This window comes from Coprinopsis cinerea (assembly GCF_000182895.1).
Source record: "Coprinopsis cinerea okayama7#130 chromosome 2 map unlocalized cont3.2, whole genome shotgun sequence".
NCBI classification, from domain to species: domain Eukaryota; kingdom Fungi; phylum Basidiomycota; class Agaricomycetes; order Agaricales; family Psathyrellaceae; genus Coprinopsis; species Coprinopsis cinerea.
Genome location: NW_003307543.1, coordinates 2,509,529 through 2,530,519, shown reverse-complemented (window position 1 = coordinate 2,530,519; position 20,991 = coordinate 2,509,529). Strand labels below are relative to the sequence as shown.

General features: G+C 51.5%; 8 protein-coding genes across 8 annotated transcripts; 3 read left to right on the top strand and 5 right to left on the bottom strand.

The window, feature by feature from the left end:
• Window positions 1-1,244: 1,244 nt before the first annotated feature.
• CC1G_03904 (hypothetical protein) lies at window positions 1,245-6,576 on the top strand (the record flags this gene model as incomplete). The annotated part of the gene is made up of 8 exons (XM_001833635.2): window positions 1,245-2,042; window positions 2,635-2,770; window positions 2,892-3,718; window positions 3,778-5,133; window positions 5,686-5,774; window positions 5,838-5,978; window positions 6,051-6,264; window positions 6,340-6,576. The coding sequence occupies 8 exons, from the start codon at window positions 1,245-1,247 to the stop codon at window positions 6,574-6,576; spliced, it is 3,798 nt and encodes a 1,265-aa protein (XP_001833687.2).
• Window positions 6,577-6,891: 315 nt separating this feature from the next.
• Window positions 6,892-7,835, bottom strand: CC1G_03903 (hypothetical protein; the record flags this gene model as incomplete). Its single annotated transcript, XM_001833634.2, has 4 exons — window positions 6,892-7,062; window positions 7,242-7,320; window positions 7,489-7,625; window positions 7,680-7,835. 4 exons carry the CDS (start codon window positions 7,833-7,835, stop codon window positions 6,892-6,894), a joined length of 543 nt encoding a protein of 180 aa, XP_001833686.2.
• A 506-nt stretch (window positions 7,836-8,341) lies between these two features.
• On the bottom strand, window positions 8,342-9,781 carry CC1G_03902 (hypothetical protein; the record flags this gene model as incomplete). The annotated part of the gene is made up of 4 exons (XM_001833633.2): window positions 8,342-8,523; window positions 8,590-8,993; window positions 9,169-9,315; window positions 9,621-9,781. 4 exons carry the CDS (start codon window positions 9,779-9,781, stop codon window positions 8,342-8,344), a joined length of 894 nt encoding a protein of 297 aa, XP_001833685.2.
• A 619-nt stretch (window positions 9,782-10,400) lies between these two features.
• On the bottom strand, window positions 10,401-11,055 carry CC1G_03901 (hypothetical protein; the record flags this gene model as incomplete). Its single annotated transcript, XM_001833632.2, has 3 exons — window positions 10,401-10,453; window positions 10,517-10,700; window positions 10,891-11,055. 3 exons carry the CDS (start codon window positions 11,053-11,055, stop codon window positions 10,401-10,403), a joined length of 402 nt encoding a protein of 133 aa, XP_001833684.2.
• Window positions 11,056-12,292: 1,237 nt separating this feature from the next.
• Window positions 12,293-12,589, top strand: CC1G_13971 (hypothetical protein; the record flags this gene model as incomplete). Its single annotated transcript, XM_002911886.1, has 1 exon — window positions 12,293-12,589. The coding sequence occupies one exon, from the start codon at window positions 12,293-12,295 to the stop codon at window positions 12,587-12,589; it is 297 nt and encodes a 98-aa protein (XP_002911932.1).
• A 48-nt stretch (window positions 12,590-12,637) lies between these two features.
• CC1G_03900 (hypothetical protein) lies at window positions 12,638-13,732 on the bottom strand. The gene is made up of 2 exons (XM_001833631.2): window positions 13,206-13,732; window positions 12,638-13,127 (listed from the first exon to the last, which is right to left on the bottom strand). The coding sequence occupies exon 1, from the start codon at window positions 13,661-13,663 to the stop codon at window positions 13,283-13,285; it is 381 nt and encodes a 126-aa protein (XP_001833683.1). The 5' UTR covers window positions 13,664-13,732; the 3' UTR covers window positions 12,638-13,127; window positions 13,206-13,282.
• Window positions 13,733-15,091: 1,359 nt separating this feature from the next.
• On the bottom strand, window positions 15,092-16,300 carry CC1G_03898 (hypothetical protein). Its single transcript, XM_001833629.2, has 6 exons — window positions 16,144-16,300; window positions 15,879-16,087; window positions 15,720-15,820; window positions 15,470-15,663; window positions 15,266-15,409; window positions 15,092-15,209 (listed from the first exon to the last, which is right to left on the bottom strand). The coding sequence occupies exons 1-6, from the start codon at window positions 16,289-16,291 to the stop codon at window positions 15,136-15,138; spliced, it is 870 nt and encodes a 289-aa protein (XP_001833681.1). The 5' UTR covers window positions 16,292-16,300; the 3' UTR covers window positions 15,092-15,135.
• A 241-nt stretch (window positions 16,301-16,541) lies between these two features.
• Window positions 16,542-20,950, top strand: CC1G_03897 (DNA mismatch repair protein MSH3; the record flags this gene model as incomplete). Its single annotated transcript, XM_001833628.2, has 20 exons — window positions 16,542-17,129; window positions 17,183-17,269; window positions 17,323-17,417; window positions 17,480-17,605; window positions 17,667-17,830; window positions 17,885-17,910; window positions 17,964-18,055; window positions 18,105-18,235; window positions 18,289-18,592; window positions 18,653-18,785; window positions 18,838-19,098; window positions 19,153-19,266; window positions 19,367-19,431; window positions 19,485-19,566; window positions 19,624-19,922; window positions 19,981-20,099; window positions 20,154-20,290; window positions 20,352-20,565; window positions 20,630-20,747; window positions 20,815-20,950. 20 exons carry the CDS (start codon window positions 16,542-16,544, stop codon window positions 20,948-20,950), a joined length of 3,291 nt encoding a protein of 1,096 aa, XP_001833680.2.
• Window positions 20,951-20,991: the final 41 nt, after the last annotated feature.

Genomic DNA, 20,991 nt, shown 5'->3' with positions numbered 1-20,991 from the left:
GGAGAAGCTCGATGCATGTACATATTGCGAACAGATCTATGATCATTTCGACTGAGCCAGTCCGCTTGCCATTAGCCGGTTATCAAGTAGGTTTCTTTTGTAAGGTAAATGCAAAACATGGAAATAAGAGGTTAACTTGTAAAGTACAAAGGTGAGGAGACGAGGGTATTTTTGTAAAGTGATCGCACCAAAAGCGGAAATGAGAGCGACCGCGTGCCTGATGGATTTGGCAACAAGTGGACATCAGCGTCGAGGGTGTTTTCTGCTCAGCGACCGCCGCAAAGTTTGATATCTTCTTTCTACCTTCATGTTTTCCTCATCTTCTGGCGTATTTTGAATATCTGCACCCAACCTACTCCGATCGTTCACAAAGTCACTTACCTATTGCGACCTTAATCCTTCTTCCCAATCTCTCCCCAATTGGACCAGGTTCTCGGGCGAAAAACTCGTGTATACCACGTTGCAAAAAGTCATCAGAACGGGTCATACCTACCAAGACTACCCAAAACACCTTTCCAAATCACTATTCGACCTATTGAACCTGTCAAAACAGGTCCTTCAGCCCCGAAAACATACGATTCGAGCTGGATTAGACAAGCTTTGCCCCATCCGCCCAGAAATCCGCTCCAACAACGGTTCTTTTTAGTCGGTGAAGACAGCGGCTAGTCCCCATACGCACAGCGCTGTCCAGGTGTTCGGTTAGGTGAAGAGAGCCCAAGAACGGGAACAGAAACGTCAACGGAGAATTTGAAGGGTACTATAGAATATAAGGCGGAATGCACCGATTTCGGTACGTCTTCCCTTGTCTTCAGCTTTATAACTTGTCCTGTTCGCTTCTCGTCCTGCGGGCTCAGGGATGCTCGTCGAAATCAGATCAAGGAACCTTAATTGAATTCTAAACCCCATCTCGCCGTTGTTTACTGCCCCTGCCACGCAGCATCCCTGACCTGAGCTCTTCGCCACCAACGCCTCACCTTTTCCCCGCATTTCTGTGCTTAGCGCGCTCCTTCGGACTTTTATTTCTTTGCAATTCCAACAGCGCGCAACGAGGCAGAAACTAACCACCGTCTAACAGCAAAAAGTCGGACGTAAAACGCAGCGGCGGTCCAGCCCCGGCGTCCACTCCTTCGCAGGACGCCGACGTTCCGCAAGACTTCTTACCGCCAGTTAGCGACTTTCGCACGTCGCTCATCCTCCCCGAGTAAGCTTTATTGGCTGAAATTTACGAGCGTATCAAGCTCACAATGTTACCCAGTCTATCGCGGCGCTTCTCTTTGCTGCGAACCCCCGCTGGGGAGCCCGTCACCGTGGACGACCTCCGCTCCAAGTTCGCTGAGCACCGCGCCAAGGGTTCTCAACACACAATTAGCGAAGAGGAGGAAGACATGTTGCTGGAAACGTTCAGTCGCCTGCGAGGAAAGCCTTCTGGCGCATCCCAGGAGAACGTTGACGGGAGTGATGTTGGGGCAACCACGGCAGAAGACGAGTCTGGGAGTAATACCAACACCACCATCAAGTCGACCAAAGGAACCTCCAGCGCCACCTCTTCGCCTAGCAGTCGTTCTACCAAGAGGTACAGCAACAATATGTTTGGCTCGGGGAGGATGCGCGACTACACGTACCTGAGGAGCGTAGCATCCTCTCGTACCTCTGCCAGCGGGAGCACCAAGACCCATTCGTTAACACCCTCCGAGGCTTCTTCGTCGACACCGAGAGGCAACACGTCATCCATCGCGGACAGTTTGCGTCCATCGACACCGACGGGTACTAGCGTCGACGAGTCGGTGCAATCAAGTCCTTGCCCAAGCAACATCAACGATCAGGGTTCTTTGCGATCGACATCATCATCGATGGACCCTGCCCAACCCATATCAGCAGCGGAGTATCGATTGCAGAAGTCGCTGGCACCGGCCGTTTTGAAGAGAGCGTCCCTTGCCCTCGAAAGTGTTATCAAGGAGCTTGAGGATGATGTTGAAGAGGAAATAGTCATGCCCCGCTCCACACCTATCCCGAGAAACCATGTCGATCACAATCAACACCAGGTAGCGCCTCATCAAACCCAACGGCAACCCAGCGAGGCTTCTACAGCCTCTGTAGTAAGTTTGACTCTGTTTCGGCCAGTCGCATCGTGTTGACAGTCCGTTTTCAGCGCGATACCGTGTCGTCAGTTGTCGTTGAAGCTGGGATGGCCATCTCGTCTGACAGGCCCACCGACGCATCCGACATACATGCACACCGGGGACCTTCACCAGTCCCAACCAACGCGACGCCTGGTTATATACCTGGGATGCCAAGGCCCATGACACCCCGTGACTTTGAATTCTTCGCTGACGAGCGATCGCACTCAACAACGCCTCGCGCCACCTCTCCCATGCATAGCTCGTTCACCTTGCCGGAATCGACCGCCGCCTCCGTTAGTATTTCAAAAATGCTAAGGAGAGACTCGACGTCATCGGCCTCTGGAGCGCGTCAATCACCGAGACCTACAACGCCGTTATTCCTTCAACGAAGCGCTTATGGAAACTCTCCGCCGTCAATGAATGGCCGGCACACACCTGTGGAGGATAAAATCCGCTCTTATGGGGATGTTAGCACCAGTGATCCAAGCTCTTTCGATCTGGACCAATCCCTCAGCTCCTCGATCTTAGGAGGTCGAAGGCGGCCAGCATCTCCTTTGGCAAATCCGCCCTTCCAATCTATACCGGCAGGATCGCCATCGCAAGGACTGTCTATATCGAGGCCAACTACACCTTCCAAGATCGTTTGGACCGTGAACAATGACTCAGGAGGTAGTCGTTTCAGCAATTCGCCGAGCGTCTCTCCTCCTGCGCGAAGGGGCAGCCACAGTCGAGACAACAGTTGGACCAGCGACAGTGGGCTGAGTGATGCAGAAGTCCAAAAGATCATCAACGGTGCAAGCGGTGGTGTCGATGTCTTTGGTGGTGCAGCCATGGGATTAGAGAGGAAACCGAGTGGGAATGGCATCAGTGCGCCTGCTCTCAATAGCTCTGGATCGTATTCTTCAACAGACGACCTCGGCCGCTCTTGGTCATCCAACCGTGCTTTTGGTAACAGTCGACCTACGTCCCCGCTCAATGCCTCGGTTGCCTCGCAAAACTCGTTCTCGGACGCATCCCACAATCTCACTAATTCCCAATCCCAGAACAAGCATCGTTCTGCCACTCCGACACAGATCACTCCGAGATCCCCTTCTTCACCGACCTTCGATACCTATCGCAACTCTCCTTCGAGACTTGGCAAGCGCTCCTCCAAACAGAATGGACCGTCTTCCACCTCACCTTTCGACCTTGGACCCCTTCCATCTCTGACCCTGAACTCTAGAGCCAACCTGTCTAGTTCTTCGTTACTTTCGACAGGGTCTAGCTTCCATTCCTGGGACGACAACAACGACAGAGTTCTCAACATTTTCGATGATATCGATGCTCAGCCCGCGTGGCACGATTTCTCATCCGACAAATCAACAACATCGGGTTCTGAAACCCAAGGCAAGGTTTCGTCCAGTAACGAAACAACCCCAGATGATGATTGGGAACCGGAGGAGATTATCCGAAGCTATGCTGGGCTGAAGAAGGCCGACTTTGCAACAATCCAGGAGAAGCTAGTCGCCGTGGCGAAGGCAACTGAGCACCGAGGGTCAGCCCTAAGGAAACGACGACCATCCACTTCGCAATCCAACTACTCCACAAGGGACCATAGGGTGAGTCGGAATAACTGAAATTATGGTATATGAGACATTTGACGCGTTGCTTTGTCCAGGTTGCCAGTCCGCCGCCGCCTGCTTCCCCCGTATCCAATGTCCACTCCATGGCTCGCGAACAGCAGAAGGCCATTGAAGTGCAGTCGCTATCGGCGCCCAGCCTAGCTTCATCGCAGTCCTCGTCTTCCATTGACAGGGAATTCGGCCTGCGCAGGAATTTGGCGCAAGTTCTCTTTGGGGAAGGAGAAGACGATAGGGCGCCAGATGCTACAGTCACGGGGCATGGCACGATAACTGCCAATTCCACTGCCACTGCGAACTCGACGATAACGGGACGGGCGGCGCCTTCAGCCACCACGGAGCCCATCGCCATTAATCCTAATGCCAGCGTGTCTTCAGAACTAGCCATCGGTTCGGCGATTGCTGAAACCAGTATATCCGAGTTGCTGGAGAGTGCCATGGGCAGCCACCCCAAAGATACCCCACAGTCCAAAGAGGAACCTGCAAGTCCTGCCCCCTCATCTTCTTATCTCCTCAATCGGAACCCTTCGACATCCCGGATTCCCCAGTCGCCGCAAGATCAAGCTGTTCTTGCACGGGAGATCCAACAGAAGGCTCAGGCCGCGACCCTGGCCCTCCACAAACCCCTGAATGAGGCACCTGTTCATACCACCCTCCCGCGAAAGCGCATCGATCCCAGCCAAATCTCCAGCCCGACGCTGGTCTCTTCCTCGGCCAGTGTCGATACTATCCCATTGAAGACGCCTTCGTTGACTGCCAGTACGAACTCTGGTAGTCTGAAGATCGGTTCTCGATTCAAGAGGCTTAGAGGGAGCATACGTGCGAAAGTCGCGACAGTCGATGAGAATGCTTCGATCAACTCTGATACCAAGAGCCCACCAACGAGCAGCCAGATGGCGACATATGATCATGATAAGCTGAGGGCTGCCAGTGGACCCAATTCCTCAGGGCCAGGCGACGGAGGGAGGTACAAGGTCTCTGTACCTAGTCCTCCTGCGTCAGCAGGCCCGGGGTTGAAAGGGTTCATGGCGCGGTTCAGGACGAAGCGTATGACGGATATACCGCAGTCAACATCGTCTCCGACTCAAGGTTCGCCTCACATCCCTGCAGCATCCTTCTCACCTTTGTCTCCCTCGCATAAATTATTCCCGGCCAGTCCCACCCCCTCAGCCACACACTTTGCCTCCAACGCCGATTCGGAACACGCGCCCGTTGACTCGAGACCAGAGCAAAATCGGGCTCAGTTCACATCTCCTGCTTCACCTCTTTTGCAACAAGGACGCACAGATACCGACTCTAGGCCAGAAGCCGGTGGGGATTCAGATGCCCTTCAACAGCTTTTCGCGGCTGCCAATAAGATCGGTATCGATCAGTCAGCTCTGAACGATCTCTTGGTTCGTTCAGGGTCGATATCTTCTCACAACCTGTTGTCGAGAACGGCTTCGACCTCTCACTCTGGGTCCAGTCAAGGTCAAGGAAGTTCATCGACATCTTTCAACGACTCTCGCCTCGCGGTTCCATCCCTACAGCAGCCGAACCTTTCATCCAGTAGCGGCTCGGATCACACTGCCACGCCAACCATGATGCAGCATTCATTATCCTCGGGATCCTCACCCTATGATGAAGTGGTTATTGGAGGTGCGAATAATGACATGGGTCGACGAGCCTCGGTTAAAACACCGGAGCACTTCCGCCGACGCGCTGCGACTGATGCATCTGGTGTGGACGGTCGAGCAGTTGTTCGTCGGACAATTATCTTCGTGGATCCCAGGCAGTCTACCGTGGACCCTACCGGTGTATCAAGAAGAGCGTCAACGAAGCGGCGCAGAACCAGTGTTCAATCAGTGTCAAACCGTTCGGTCCACGACCGTGTTCCAACGCCTCCGCCGTCAAAGACGCCGATAGGAAAACGCTTCTCCCATGACGGTTCCCCTCCAGTTCCCCAGCTCCCACAGTCGTTCACTGGACAGGCGGAGAACTTGCTCACTGTTCCAACCGCTGGCAACGACAAGAACTCTGCGACTTACGACTCCGTGTACGTTTGTTTTCGGTAATTTCACTTGTCTTTTTTCTCAACTGATGCAACGGTTTGTCACAGGTATGAGCTGTATGGTGATAGCAGGGCCACGAGCATGATGGTTGACCCCAATAACCATGATAACCGGGGTGAAGGTCACCTACCTGCCGAATCGACTACTGGTGTCGAGGTGATTGAGCTCGCGAATGGAGAAACCATTTGGTAAGAACCTTAATCGCCGTGTACTTTTGAGCTCTCTCTTCTCACACGGCTCGTGATTGTGTTTCCTTACAGGAAAATTGTGAACGGGTTACGGGACGACGATGACGATTCCTTTTATCCCAGTCAGCGCAACAGTATTTCATCAGAATATTCCACTCGCGAAGGAACTACTGAAGGATTGCAAGTTTTCGTCAAGGAGCATGTCCGTTCGGGATCTAAAGGCAGCCATGCTTCCTTTTTGTCAAGGAAGAAATCAGGTGCAGGGAAGGCGCGTCCCGACACAAAGGTCAGTCCGAGTCTTGCGGTTTATTTTGGGCGCCTAGGACTTCGCTGGGCTAATCTTGCCGTTTTCTTTTTATAGATCATGTATAGTTCGCCGGAGCAAATTGCTCACCTGATCGAGCAGCTTTCTCATGGCATGGATGCTGGTTCCTTCAACTTTAGACCCTATCGCAATTCTGGTTCTGGGTCGACCTCTGGAACACGGTCCTCAGTCGAACCTGGCCATTCCGCGACATCTTCCCTTTCGGCCAATGAGATAACATGGACTATGAAAGAGATTGATTCGATGCTGACCTCCATGTCCCCGAAATCCTAATCCCTGTAACGCCTAATCTACTTCTCTGCTTCTCTTTGCTGTTGGATAACATGTTGCTTCTCACTTGGTTACACAGTTGGCGGTTTCCCTTTATTCAATGTTTTCGATAGTACTTCCAGAAAATGCTAGCAGTCCATAATAATATGCGATAATGAATCAGACAGTGGATAGATAGAACGGATGGAGGAGTGATTTTTAAGTCCGGGAGTAGAGATGCGAGCGAGCATAACAAGAAAGCGCAGAGGGTAGAAACCGCAAATCTAGAGGGGAAAATGAACCCTAAAACATAACGACGAGCGGAAGGATCTTTCGGTTTCAGAGACCGTGAAGGTCGATCCACCGGTTGATACATAAGGCAAGGAGTGCGTCTACCAATAAAGGATCGTTAATGAAGGTGTACTGGAACAGACCATGTGAGGGGCCGACGACCGTCGCTTGGGCATATCGGCGAAACACAGCGATTCTGATGTTCGCGGCGGAGTAGAGCTGCAAAAGAAGGTGCAGGGTCAGTTTGATGAGATAAACGTACAGTTCCAGACAAATAGAGCCAAGGGAGTTTTTGTGGAGGGAGGAGAGGAGTACGGTGGGTACAGTGTGGGTAATTGATCATGACCATGGGCATGATGGAACACGGCGAACTCTTTTTTGCAACTCAGAACACTCACATCATACGACGTCGGGGTTTCTCGCAGTCTTCGCCATTCATAGCGCTTGCCATCGGCAGTGGAAACAAACGCGCGAGCACTGCGAAGGTTTTTAGTGCCAAGAAGTGTCAGTAAAGATCCAAATTTAAACAAGCACGAAGAACGAAGGATAAGAAGCGCGGAAGTGATGAGGACGGCCGCAGTCAGAAACGAGTACCGTGCGGCCAGTGAAAACATCATGGAATCAATGGCGAAAGTTCGCACATACTTTGGGCTCGAGCCGGGCATAACGAAATGCGACATGGGGAGGTGTCTGTTCGTGCCGACGACGGTGACGCTCCCTAGGTGGTTTCCTGGACTCCAGTCCAACGTCGCGCAGAGTTGTTCGCTGCCGTTCCTGTAGACCTAGATTTGGGAGGTGAATAGCCTGGAATAGTTAAATTGCGAACAGAGGCGCACCGTTGTTTTGATGGAAGGTGACATTAACTGGTTGCGTTCCCTGGTCTCGAAGGAGAAGTAGACGGGCTTAATGTCTTCGCCAATGACGATGCAGGCTCGAGGGTCGTCACGGCCGGTGAAGAAGAGATCATAGGTGGTTGAGGGGGCAGTCGTCATACTGAGGAGACCAAGATGGAAGCATGTTCAGAGGAAACCGAAGGCGAGTGACATGGACGGTGTTCTTATACATGGACACGGTCTGGCTACCCCCCTCTGGCTCCCGTGATTAGCGCGTTTCGGGTCCATGGGAAGATTTTCACATCGATAGTGGCACCGGGAAGAGAAGAAGCAAGAGCTAAGTGAGATCCTAAAGCAGCCTTTCTGTGCGACCGCGAATTCCAAGTCTATTAGCATTTTTACTTGGTTGCTTGGTGCCAATTGAGATCGGGAAGACATGTCAAAGTTGCCACTGCCACTGAAAGCCTAAAACATGGACACCGAGGCCTTACCCGTTTCAGGTCTGGCAGACCCTGCCAACCCACGTTTTGGCCACGTGGTTCGTTGGGCGCCTAAACCCTCGGAGGGGGCTCCATTCGTTTACTACACAAAATGGTACGCCCCAAAACGAATCTTTTAGGAATCAAGACGACATCCAGCATAATAAACGGCGGGGAACAACACAACTACGAATTGACCTTCCACAATTGGCGTCTGCGTGTCTTGCGAGTAATGTGGACGGCACTCCCACCGGTGGAGCTGTTTGCGCCGAAGGCAAGGACGACCGCTTCTTCAGTGCCTCGAGCGATCCCGCGTTTGCGCAACTCGATGGCGGCCTTTGCAAAAGCGAAGCGATCCTGATCGGGCCCTGTATCACGGTGAAAGTAATCGAGTAAGTAACGGTGAATTGAAAGGGAATACGGATAAACTTTACCAATATTGAATGTTGGAGATTCGACGGCAGATTTAAACATCTCGAATGGGACTTGGGCATACACTTGGAGCAAGACATCACGACCGGTTCTCCCAGAGGCATCTGGTTGTGGTTGGCGGACTTCCAGAACCTCGGGTAGCGTGACGACAAGGAAATGGAAGACGTCGTCTCGCAGCCTCTGGGCGTAATGTCCGAAGACTGTAGTAGGCGGAGCAGGTGCCTCTGGTGTGACGGGCGTCATCGTGCCATCTGTTGAAGGCGGGCTGGTGTCGAGGAACTGAAGCCAAGCACCGACGGTTTCCACGGACAAGGACCTGCGGCAGACTTCGTAGGCGTATTGGCAAAGGTCGTCCATACCACCGAGGAGACACCCAGCGGCAAGAACGGCCCTGGCATTTTCTGGCCTGATAAGGTTCAGGGAAATGGATGAATAGAGATAGCCCAGGGCTAGTAGACGTTTAGAAAACGGATGTTGTGAGCGGTGAATTTAGAGTGCTTACCGATTGCGAAACCCTGTCAACGAAGAAGTCAGGGGATGAGATGACTAACACGGACACAGAAACGAGAGGATTAACGTACCTCTTGAGTGACCTCGGGTTCATGATCGAGATTGACGTATATGACCCTCTGGCCGGTTGCCTGTGGAGAAGTTGACATGGAATGGGCGAGATAGGGAGACCGCGACAAGATGACGGCGTGGAGGCGGTAGACATTTTGGTGTACGTGCTAGAAGAAACCGATGAGGACACGTAAATTTGAATGAAGAGCGAAGATGACTACCAGGGTCGTGTCCGCGTAATTCTGTCAAAAGAGAAAAAAAAACCTAGGTTGTCAACGAAACTAGGGCAGGAAGATGAGAGAAGTAACTTACACCAGTCTGAAATGCGTGATAAAGGTGGTTCACAATCTGTTCGTTGTGCGAAGGCTGGTATGGGCTATTTGGAAGCAGAGACGCGTAGGCCAACGAAGAGCGCGAAAAAGAATGTGTAAAAGGTGCCGATCTATGGATTTTCAATGGTAGAGCTACTCACTGCGAGAAACCATTGACTGGGTAGCTTGTCGACGCTGGTGAGGCCGTGTTTTGCTCGTAAAAAGGGGTGGTGGACGTCCCGACTTCAGGGTGGGGGGCGGTGCCGTTTGTGTGTGGTGCACGGCCGTTGACGGATCCCGATGAAGATGCAGCAGAGCTCATTATTGAAATAGAAAACGAATATTCACGAAAAATGTCGAAAAACGGGGATCGCAAGGGTCGAAGAAAGTGGCAAGCGTCGGCGAATGCAGTGGTTGAGGTCAAAAGAACGAACAGCCACCGGCAGTCACAGCGTCCCCACTGTCACACCCTCTTCCAATCACCCTCTTCATTCAAAACACTCTTTCTATCATTTTTCTACTATAAACCGTTCCAAACGTATCTTCATCCCCCTTCATATTCACAAAACTCCTCATCAAGTTGGTTTTCACGCCCAGTCCAGCAGCAACCTCTCCGAAAATTGGCTCGTAAACCGGCGGCGGCGAGGAGTATGTAGCTACAGATTCTCCAGGCGTTTCTACGATCTTTTTCGACCCAAACGTCAACACCTTTTGGTTCTTGTGCGTCGACCAGAGATTTCTTACCATGTGGGACCGATCTGAAGCAAAGTTCTTGAGGTAAACCTCTGCAGGTATGACCCTAAAGCAGCTATTTCCATTGAACTCCATCAGCTCACCCGCGTTCCAGCTTCCAAGCAGCCCGCTTCGGCCATGAGGACGACAACGCCTATTCGACACTGCCCCGTCGAACCTGCATGGAATCCGTGGGCTACGACCCTGACTCACCTCTCGTATTCAGTCAACAGATCCTTAGGGAACGTCATCTCCAAATAATCTGTGGTCCCAATAATAGTTAAGGGTGATGTAACCTATGAGGTTGGGGGCAGGAAAAGCTCACCTTCCCATGGACATGGTATAGGAAGGCGGGTATCGAAATCGTACGCCCAAGATGCATTCCCTCTCAGCTCCCTTCTTTCATCGAGATCGCTATCCACTCGCGGTTGGAGGATGAGAATAACATGATAGTCCCAGAGGACAGGAAGGTCTTCTCTCCTAGATGATTTCTGGAAGAAGAGGGCAGCCTAGGTGGGCCAGTGAGCATGGATGGTTTATTTTTGACTTTCGGAAGAAGCGAGAAGACATGGGTGCTCGACGCAGTACCGCCCGGTCGCGAGCAACGCGCTGCCCGGTCTTTCGAAGTCGTTTATCGTTCCCATGCTTAGTTCTTCTCCTCGGAGTCCTTCCACCATTCTACAACATACACGCACGTACCATTTTGTTCTCGTTCGAAACGAATAAAACCCATAGGTTCCACTTCTCTGCGATCTCAGGCTTCGACAGAAAGTCACGACATAAGAGATAGATGTTCTCTTCGCAGTAGCATCTCGTGTACACTGCGTTTTCTGGGAGATCGGGAGGGAGGATGGTGGTGGACATGGTCAAAGATGGTTTCCACACAGCACTTTCTAAAAGCGCTCGCGCCCAGTGGTGATTCGGCACTTCGAAGGCTGTCACATTGTGCGGGACGGTGAGTAGTCCTTCCGAACTGCTGTCCTTCGTGTTAGAGAGTGGGGGAACAAGAATGAGATTGACGAGGCGGTATAACGTGGCTTGCAAAAACTACAATCCCTCCGGATCTAAGACGCTCAACGCCCCTAAATGCATCTCCTAACCAGCCCTATCTCTGAGTCCCAGCCGAAGGACAAACAGCGATAAGTGCATATGTACTCAGCAGGGGCACCAGGAGTCACAGACGGAGGGAAGGCGTACCGCCCAAGCCTGTTTGCTCCATCGATAAAGTCGTACTTCTCCGAGCACCTGTGTATCGGCTATAGCACCGGTATTGGTTGGCACTGACGTATGAAATGGACCGAGTCAGAAGGTTCCGGTGTGGATAGGCGCTCTGAGTATTCCTGAGACAGATGGCCAGCTGGTCATTGGCCGGTCTCATGCATTTTTTATGAACCCAAGGAAAACATGGGCCCAGGAGGACCACAAGCAGCGGGAAGATACCACGCCAGCCTAGTACAGTTACAGCATGTTAGTCTGCATACAGCCGAGATCGTGAGGCCTTAGACGTGTACCGATATGTATATCACAGCACCCGCCTCGAAATCTTCGTTGTCCTCTGAATCTCAAAAGTTCCCCGCTTGCGTCGCCAGCAATAAGTACTCCCCCACTGGCCGGTCGCCAACATCATGATGCCGCGTCTAGCGCTTGGAAGTTGGAACAGAGTACCTTCTCCAGGTTCTTAATTCTCCTTGCCTATTACTCCAAGAAAACGCCGAAGGGATCCGAGTTGCCAACAGTTAAGCGCGCAAGCGCCCGGCGGTCGTTTTAGACAAACCTCTCAAGTGCGGGTGGGGGGTACCTCGGAGCTTGAGTATGTAGTAGGTCGCGGCCGTTCTTGAGGAACGTTGTCAATGAGGCCGAGGGAAAGAGTGGTGAAGGGACGATCATCCTTTTCGTGCTCTTTCAGTGGCCGAGTCGGTCGGGTGCGTGTAGCACTCACTGGCGAAGATGAAAGTAACCTCAATGATTGCGGTTGCGTTGTAGTTGAATAGAATTAAAAGGTTAAGGCAGAAGGCTAAAAGTACATACAAGTTGGTACTGTGTAATACAAATGGTTGAGAACGCGAAGCAAAGGAGCCGTCTTTGAATTAGGATTATAGAAATGCAGCCACGATTTGCACCCGTATTGACGAGGCGGCAGGTGGCGGAGAGACAAAGCAACGAGGACAAAGGAAATGCGAAAGAAATTAAGTATGTAGAAGGAAACGGCGGGAACTTGGCAAAGCAGAATACGAGGAAGAAGGAACAGGAGGGAACAGGGGCGCAAGAACCTATCGGGTGTGGCGTTCTCCCGGATGGAAAGATCTACCGGCGGGATGTCTCTGACGTGACGACAAAGGAAAAGCGGGGAAGAAGTCGGGTGTGGGGAAGAGGTGAGGAGGGTGTATACATGCAGTGAGTAGCCTCGGGAGGTGGTTTGTCGTCGATGGCGTTCAAGGTGCGCGTGCCGGAGAGGGTACTTGGATGAGGGGATGGCCTACGCGGAACGGTGAAAACCATCCCTCGGCGACGAACAGTTCTGTGGTCTCGGTAGATCCGAGTTTATGTAGTCACCCGGCATGGAAAGCAGCCTGACAAATGCGTCGGCATGGTCACGTCGGCAAAATCTGTTGATTGCGATCCCGCCGTGCCATGGTGTGAGGACCCCCGACCATGCGTATACCGGAAGGTGCCCATGCGTTGCTCAGCGGCTCTCCACATTCAGAACATGAGCTAGAAAAAATTCTTCCTTGGCTAGTGGGTCGATGGGAACGGGTGTGTGGGTGAGTGGCGAGGTGGTTGGGGTTGGTGGTCGGTAGAAGCAGTGAGGATGGGTATGGATCACAGCAGTCATTCTGACCGCGGTGAGCAAACCGACATCCATGGCAATCATGGTCAATCGGTGTCGGTCGTCACGCGCAGAAAATAGATAGGGTGATGCATAAAGATGGGCTAGCCTGGAGAAAGTGCCACCATTAGCCATCGGCGAAACATTTGATAAAAGGCGCGTAAAATCCGCGAAGAGCTGCACGTACCCGAAAGCGAAGATCACAGATAACAAACACTTTCGACAGAGGTGTTTCCGTCGAGAGTGCGGGGAAGGATACCCCGACTACTTCCCGACAACCATGGTGTTGGTCATGTAGGGAACTTTCTTCTTGAGCACCAGTTCTGGCGAGGACGCATCGCTACGCTGGAAGGGGACGAAGATGGGTTTGGCGTTGGATGGAGAGGCGCGGTGGGGCCGGGGAGAGTAGAGAGGCGTCGAGGGTGATGTGGAGGGCGTTGACGCGCCGCTACTCGTTGACGAGGGTGCGTAGGAAGAGTAATGCGTCGGGGGAGAAGAGGGATAGTAGGTTTGGCTTTGGCGTTGGGCAGACGCGAATTGCATAGGGTACTGGGATGGGTAGGGCGCTTGTGGGATGATGCCAGAGCCGTTGGTGAAGGGGTGGGTGGCGAAAGGGTCGAAAGATCCAAGAGGTGATGAGGCCATTGCTGAATGTGTCAACGGGGTAAACGTTGAATTGGGCAGGAGAGGCAGAGTTGGATGGATGAGTGTGTGGGGAAACGAGACGAATTGAGTAAAACCAGACTCGAAGCTATGGCTCTTATATACCGGAAAGAGTTGCTGCCATCCGACTTTTTGGAACTGGATTCGTTTTGCCGGAATAAGTTGCTCGGAGAGATCGGAGATTTGGCCTTGGAGATGATGGAAGAAGGTTTGGACCCGGTGACATCTGCAAAAAGGCGCTCGTTAACAGGCTGGAAACACACGGAATGACCGTCTACTTCCCTTGGCCTTCCCCATAATCTCGATCACCGAGTGGGGAATCGTCGGCATATGGTCATCCCAGGTCCGTAAACACGTGTGTACCCTCTTCGATGCTTCCGTCTTTTGACATTCGAATTCCAGTCGAAGTCTGTACGAGCTTTAAGCTTTCAAGGTCTAAAGCAAGGATCCACAAATATGTGCGAGATGACGCTCATGACGAAGAGTTGGAGACTACTTGGTCTATTCAGTGAAAGGGGGTATGACCGGGGCAAGAAGGCGAAATCAGTCGATTGTGTATACAGCCCCGGCCCGTGACAGGCAGGCGGTAGAACAGCGCTGAATCTGAACTGAGAACTCGCTTCCTGGACCAGAATACTGTCGTGGACATCGTGTTTCTTCCCCCGTGTCCTTCGCGTCCTAGATTGGGGATGTGTCAATTTCTGACTTCGGAAATCCGACACTGTGGTCCATGGATGCAAGCGAATATCGCCATCTTGGAGACGGTGAAGATGGCGTGTTTGAATTCATAGGATGATGCTACATATCCAGTTCTTGGTCAGGTGAGGCAAGTTGGGCCTCAAGATTTGGCTCGGAGACAGTGAAGCCCCTCCTCGATAGCCCTTGTCATCGGTCCTTGCAAAACTTTTCAAGAGATAGGTAATTCGGCCAGAGCATATAGCCTCAAGCTTCAGCCTTCGAGCAAGCCGTCAGGATGATAAGCATAAAGACCGCATTAAAGTCCACATACCAGACCGAGTATATTCTTAGACCGCTACCTTAGCGCGTCCTGCAACGAGAAGCAGTTAGATGAGATGGGATTCGTTCGAGATTAACGGCATTGCCAGCGATAATGGGGGTAGGCCACAAGCCTGATGCGAGCGATAGTGGCTGACTACACCAACTTGATTGTGGCTCATGAAAACAGGATTGAAGCTGTCTGATGGTGAAGGCTCTTGGGCTGTCGAAATGGGCAAGGAATGGGTGGGTGGACTCAATAATCGCGGGAAGGAAAGAACTTCGTTGTTGTCGTGGGATTAGTTATGTCAAAAAGATAACTCTAGAACCTGACCGACACGGATTCCTAAGTCCGAGAGCATACTGTTGAGAAGCGAGTGGGATGTCATGGTTCCGACTCAGTCGAACATGCTCTAAAAGAATCATCAAGGACCGCGATAGGAAATCGGGGCCTGAGTTCATGATTGTTTTGATAATAGAAGCGCAGCACTTCCAAGCTGGCGTCTAACATCCTGGTAATCCACATCATGCGCTGAAGAAACTGGGGTCAGAACGAGAATAGTCGACAACGGAGGATCGATGACGCACTGTCTTCTACTTCTCCCCATCTCTCAATCTGACTGTCCACCTCCACAGATGCGGCCAAAGCGGCACCCTCAACAGTCAAATGCTTCTTGACAAGAGCGAGACCAATGATGAGGGACTTGGTCGCAATAGTCGCCCGTTCGAGAGCTACATAATTCGGAAGAAATGAGGACGGAGCGGAAGAAGTTCAAGTTGGAAACGACAAACCGGCCAATTCCCAGCGGTCAAGGGCTCTGATGAGTTTGGAAGCCTCTTCAATCGTTTTCCTGGGTTGATTCGGGGAAAGGACTGAATTGGAGACAGCAATTTCAAGGCCCAGCGCCGACCGGGCCCAGTCAATCAATGGCACCCAGTATTTCGTCTGCAAACGGTGGAGTGGTTCAGGGTCATCGTGGAAGAAACTGCAGAGATAAGATGAACAATTCTGGTTTCATGAAAAACACGTTTCGCCACTTACCAAACGGTGTCTGTTTCCAGATAGTTTAGTAAGGTCTTTTCAACCTCCTGCCGGGTGCTATCTTCAGCCAAGCTGTCAATAGCTCTTGAAACTATTGAGGTCTGGCAAATTATAGGCATTCGTGACCGCCGGGCAAAGGGTTACGGTCCGAGGGCTTACCATGGGTAGAGCATGAGGCTTCAGAAGGGTTTCCTGATGATCCCACTCTGCTGCAATCAAGGCAGCAACAAGGCCCTTGTTCGAAGGCAGCAGCAGCGTATTTCCCGACGGCGTTTTCAGAGCACGTTTATCCAGCGTTACGGTGAAGTCGTCTCCCTTCTTGCCTATTCCAACTTCCTTCCAGAAACGTTTCATTGTGATTTCAGCCTCTAATTCCGTTCAGTAAGATGCTGTAGCCCAAGTAGCTGGTGACAACGGGACTCACTGTTGGTCTCGGTTTGTGCTGGTCCGTCGACCTTTGGCGAGGTCGATGCCTCCGACGAGCTCCATCGTCGCTGAGCATAGTTTTGGACTGTCGGCCACCGTGTGGACCTGCATAGCCTTAGTATTGGGGAACTCCTGAAGGCCGACATAGCGAAAGGATTTGAAGACGTGACGTCGACGCGAGCGCGCTGATTCAAGTTTCGCGCCAGCGCACGAAAATCGGCGCGCCCCCGGTATCCACGTGACTCTGTCACGGAGCTGCCCGAGGCGCGTCCCCGGGGTCGGGCGCAATTAACGACAATCAATTATGACATGGAGGACGCGCCTTTTGCCACCGAACCACCACCTTCGTTGTCCTGAACCCTCACAGCGGTTATTGGATCTCTAGATAACTTCGCAATGTCGCAGCGAAAACAAGCGACTTTATCCACATTCTTTTCTTCACCCGCACGAACTTCGGGGAAGAAACGACCGTCAGAAACTATAGACTTGACGGAGGATGGGTCTCCCCCGCCAACGAAGAAGTCCAAGGGTTCATCCAGCAGAGTAGAGTCACAATTCTTCTCAGGGACGACTTCGACGTCTCAAACGCCACAGACTACATCTGGAGCCATGGAAGAGTATGTCTACTCGACGGAGAAACCCACGACTTCCAGACCCAGATCAGCAACACAACAGAAACGACACGAGGCGTTCAAGAAACGCCTGCTCTTAAATAACGAGTCTTTCCTGCCTTCCGGGGCTGCGGCAGAACAGGAAACTGGTGAACAAGGCAATGGTGCAAGTTCAGAAGTCGAAGACGAAGCGACAGGATCGGAATCGGAAGGCGACAATTCCGACGACCAATTCCAACGGTTGCAGGAATTATTTTCCAACAAGAGTAAGAAGGTTACGAAGGGAAAGGGTACCATGATAACCAAGAAGCCTCTCAAAAAGGCAGCCGAGATAGGGCCCAGTGGGAAGGCTTATACTCCTCTCGAACTTCAGGTGGGAGCTGGGTCATTTTGACATTGTGATGTTAATGAAATCCGCCTGCTCAGGTTCGGCGGCTTATCCAAGAAAATCCGGGAACGCTTCTCATGGTGGAAGTTGGGTACAAATACAAGTTCTATGGCAAAGACGCGAAGGTAAGAGATAAGTATTCCAATAAATTCTGGCGCTTGTTGAGTAAGTCATCCAGACGGCTGCCACTGCATTGGGAATGGCGGCATACCGAGACAGGAATTTTATGGTGGCGTCAATCCCTGCGCACCGGAGAGACATCTATCTGAAGAAGTAATGCGTCGGGATCTATATTTCGTGTTATAAGGCTGGCAGCACTCACGCTTTGCTTATAGGTTACTGTCCCTTGGCCATAGGGTTGGAATTGTTAATCAAATCGAAACGGCGGCTCTGAAGAAAGTTGGCGATAATAAGAGCGGTCCCTTCGAGAGGAAGTTGACCCACCTGTACACCGCCGCCACGTGAGTATCAGTCATCCTAAGGACAGTTTCTAAAGACGGTTGGGGACTAACGCCAGGATAGCTATGTAGATCAGTTAAACTCCGTGGATGACTCGGAGCGGTACACGCCCCCGCCTGTTATGTGCATCATAGAGGAGTGGAAGGACAAGAATCCAGGAAATACATCGTTCGGTATCATTTCGATATGCCCCGCAACAGGAGATGTGGTCTGGGATGATTTTGAGGGTTCGTCTTTTACAGTTCTTGCTTCCAAACAGTAAATTGATGATCACCAATCAGATAAGGCTATGCGAATAGAATTGGAGGTTAGGCGAGGAACCAACTTTTACAGACACTCGTATTCTGAACGTTACACCAGACCCGTTTGTCTCATCTGCAACCCGCGGAGATTTTACAGCCCAGGAAGGGCCTTTCAGATCCCACCAAAACCATTTTAACCGATTTCTCCGGGTAGGTGGCCTACTTTCCGTCTGGGTTCAACCCTCATTCTCTTTTGTAGATCATCTGGAAATGCGATACGTCACGAATATTTTGACCAGCCAATGACCTACTCAGATGCCTTCGAGGTAGTAACAGAGTTTTACACCGACAAAAGCAAGTCAGGTGCAGCTTCGGAATCCTTCCGATCCGGTACGTCTGTCATCTCATTGCGTCTGAAAGTCCTGACGTTTTTACCCTTGAAGGGCAGTTGATGGCAGCGATTACTGATTTTCCCAAATCCGTGGTGGTGGCCCTAGCCCATGCCATCAAACATATGTCTGCATTTGGGATGGCTGACGCCTTCCTGGAGACCCGTTTCTTCTCCAAGTTCGCCACAAGGGCTCATATGCTTCTTGGAGCGAATACCTTGTCCAATTTGGAGATCTATCGGAACGAAACTGACGGGACAGCGAAGGGATCGTTAATTGAGATCTTGGACCGAACTAAAACCAAATTTGGGGCGAGACTACTCCGTAATTGGGTGGGTCATCCATTGGTTGACAAACGGTGAGTCTCGCAGAATGTTCTCGAAAGTAAGAACCTTTTGCTCATTGGCTCTACCCGCAGGATCCTCCAGGAGCGTGTTGATGCTGTGCAAGAAATCATCGAGAGTTCCTCCGAAAGGCTTATGGTACTGAGAGATGTCCTCAAACAACTTCCGGACTTGGCCAAAGGCTTGTCGCGAATTCAATACGGTCAAGTGAGCGTTTGCGTTATCCTTCCCCTTCGATGCGTTCATCAGTTCCTCTTAGTGCACTCCCCCCGAGCTGGCGATTCTTCTCCCTGCATTCAACAAGATTGCAACGGCATTCGACGGGGATGACATTTCGGACGCAAGTGCAGTGGGATTTAAGTCGTCATTGCTGAATGAAATTATCTTCGTCCTACCCAAGCTTAAGGAGCCTGTTCAAAAGCTCTTACGAGACATCAACCTACGAAAAGCAACGGAGGACAAAAAAGATTCGCTATGGAACGACTTCGATAAGTATCCTGATCTAGCGGACGCTGATCTGGTTGGTCTACGTCTAACTCTTTTCAGAGGGCCGCACCTGACGACTCCTTTTTAGGCGTTGCAGGCGATTGAGATGGAATTGAATGAAGAACTCAAAGCGGGTTGGTCTGGCATTAATACCTTTGCCCACTTCCCTGCTCACACAGTTCCCAGTACGAAGACAGTTACGGTGTTTCTCACTTGACTGGACGACATGGGGTTTAGACGAGGCAAGTCCCGTTTCCCTTGCCATCTGAACGGAACGGTTTTGAGACTGACCGACTTCAAAGTGCCTTGTGGAAGTGAAAAAAAAGGACAAACGACCGATCCCAGAGACCTGGATCGTGCATTCGACGTGAGCAACTTCATTTCCAGTGAAAGAGTGACCGATCTTACCCCGTGATGTAGAACCAGAACGTTAGCCCGTTATCAACCACCTAGCGTACATGCCAAGCTTCAAGAGAAAGCTCAAATGAAAGAGAGACTGGAGGTGATACAATAGCATTCTGCTCCTCGTATGATCTCCGCTAACGCGGCTCCCTCACAGGCTGCAGCAAATGCCGCTTTTCAGTCCTTCCTCCAAGATATCGCAGACAACTACTACGGTCTATTCCGCGACGCTGTCAATAAGCTTGCAATTGCCGACTGTCTCTTCAGCTTAGCCCACGTGGCTTTGCAGGAGAACTACGTTCGTCCCGAGTTTGTGGAAGAGGATGTGATTGAGATCGTTGAAGGCCGCCATCCTATGATTGAGAGGCTGAGGGACACACCTTACATTCCCAATTCGATATGTATGGGCGGAAAGAAACCTCGCAGCAAAATTATCACTGGCCCGAACATGGGAGGGTGAGTTGTGGCCTGGCTTGGCCGTTCTGTCTGGCCTAGTGTGTTGACTATGCCTCAGGAAGAGTTCATGCGTTCGAACCATTGCTTTGATCGCTATCATGGCTCAGATAGGCTCATATGTTCCAGCCAACTCGGTCCGAATGAAGCTTATGGACTCGGTCCTGACCAGGATGGGCGGTAAGGTAGTATTTTCGATAGTTACTGCAGCTTTCTAAAAACACTTCCATCTAGCTTCGGACGATATCACTCGGGGAAAGTCGACGTTCATGGTCGAGATGTCTGAAACCCGCGAGATCCTTGACGCAGCGACAGACCGTAGCCTAGTAATCCTCGACGAACTTGGTCGTGGAACCTCCACTTTCGACGGGGTAAGCTTTTCTTTTTTTTGTTGACTGTAGACCCCCTGGGCCTGGCTTACACCTGTGTTAGATGGCTATCGCGGACGCAACTTTGCATTATTTGGTCGAAGCGAAGAGATGCAAAACATTGTTCATCACCCACTACCCTATGGTCGCTACCCGCCTCCAAAAGAGATTCCCGTCAGATCTCGAGAACCTTCACATGGCATACTCCACCAGCGTCCAGATTGACGGGACACGGACAATCACTTTCCTATATAACCTTACTTCGGGCCTTGCACCAGGTGAGAGGATACACACTTTGTTTAATCACCCACCTGACCCTGACTGTCTGGTTTCCTTTATTAGAATCATTCGGGATCGAATGTGGCCGTTTAGCAGGGCTTCCCGAAAATCTTCTGCGGATTGCCTCTCAGCGGTCGGATCAATTGCAAAAGGAAGTACAGAAACGAATTGCGCGGAATCGGTGAGATAAACAAGATTCCCCGAATGTCCTACGGCTATGGCTAATTTGTGACGCATTATATTATCAGAATACGAAAGGCCTTGCAGCTGATGCGACAACTGAGCCGGAGCGAGGGTGGCCTTGAAACCGATATCAAACTTGCCGAGCTGGAGTCCCTGGCCCACGCACAGACCCTGTCATCCGACGACGCCCTTCAACCATGATTCATATGAAGTCCCAGTACATGCGCTATCCGTACATACAG

Excerpts from the sequence above, each read along its gene's own strand:
- CC1G_03900 (XM_001833631.2), bottom strand. The coding sequence starts at position 13,663 with ATGGCCTCATCACCTCTTGGATCTTTCGACCCTTTCGCCACCCACCCC.
- CC1G_03898 (XM_001833629.2), bottom strand. The coding sequence starts at position 16,291 with ATGTCGGCCTTCAGGAGTTCCCCAATACTAAGGCTATGCAGGTCCACA. Across the intron at positions 16,088-16,143 it reads AGCACAAACCGAGACCAACA|AGGCTGAAATCACAATGAAA; the intron begins GTGAGTCCCGTT and ends GAACGGAATTAG. Across the intron at positions 15,210-15,265 it reads ATGGGGAGAAGTAGAAGACA|CGCATGATGTGGATTACCAG; the intron begins GTGCGTCATCGA and ends CAGTTTCTTCAG.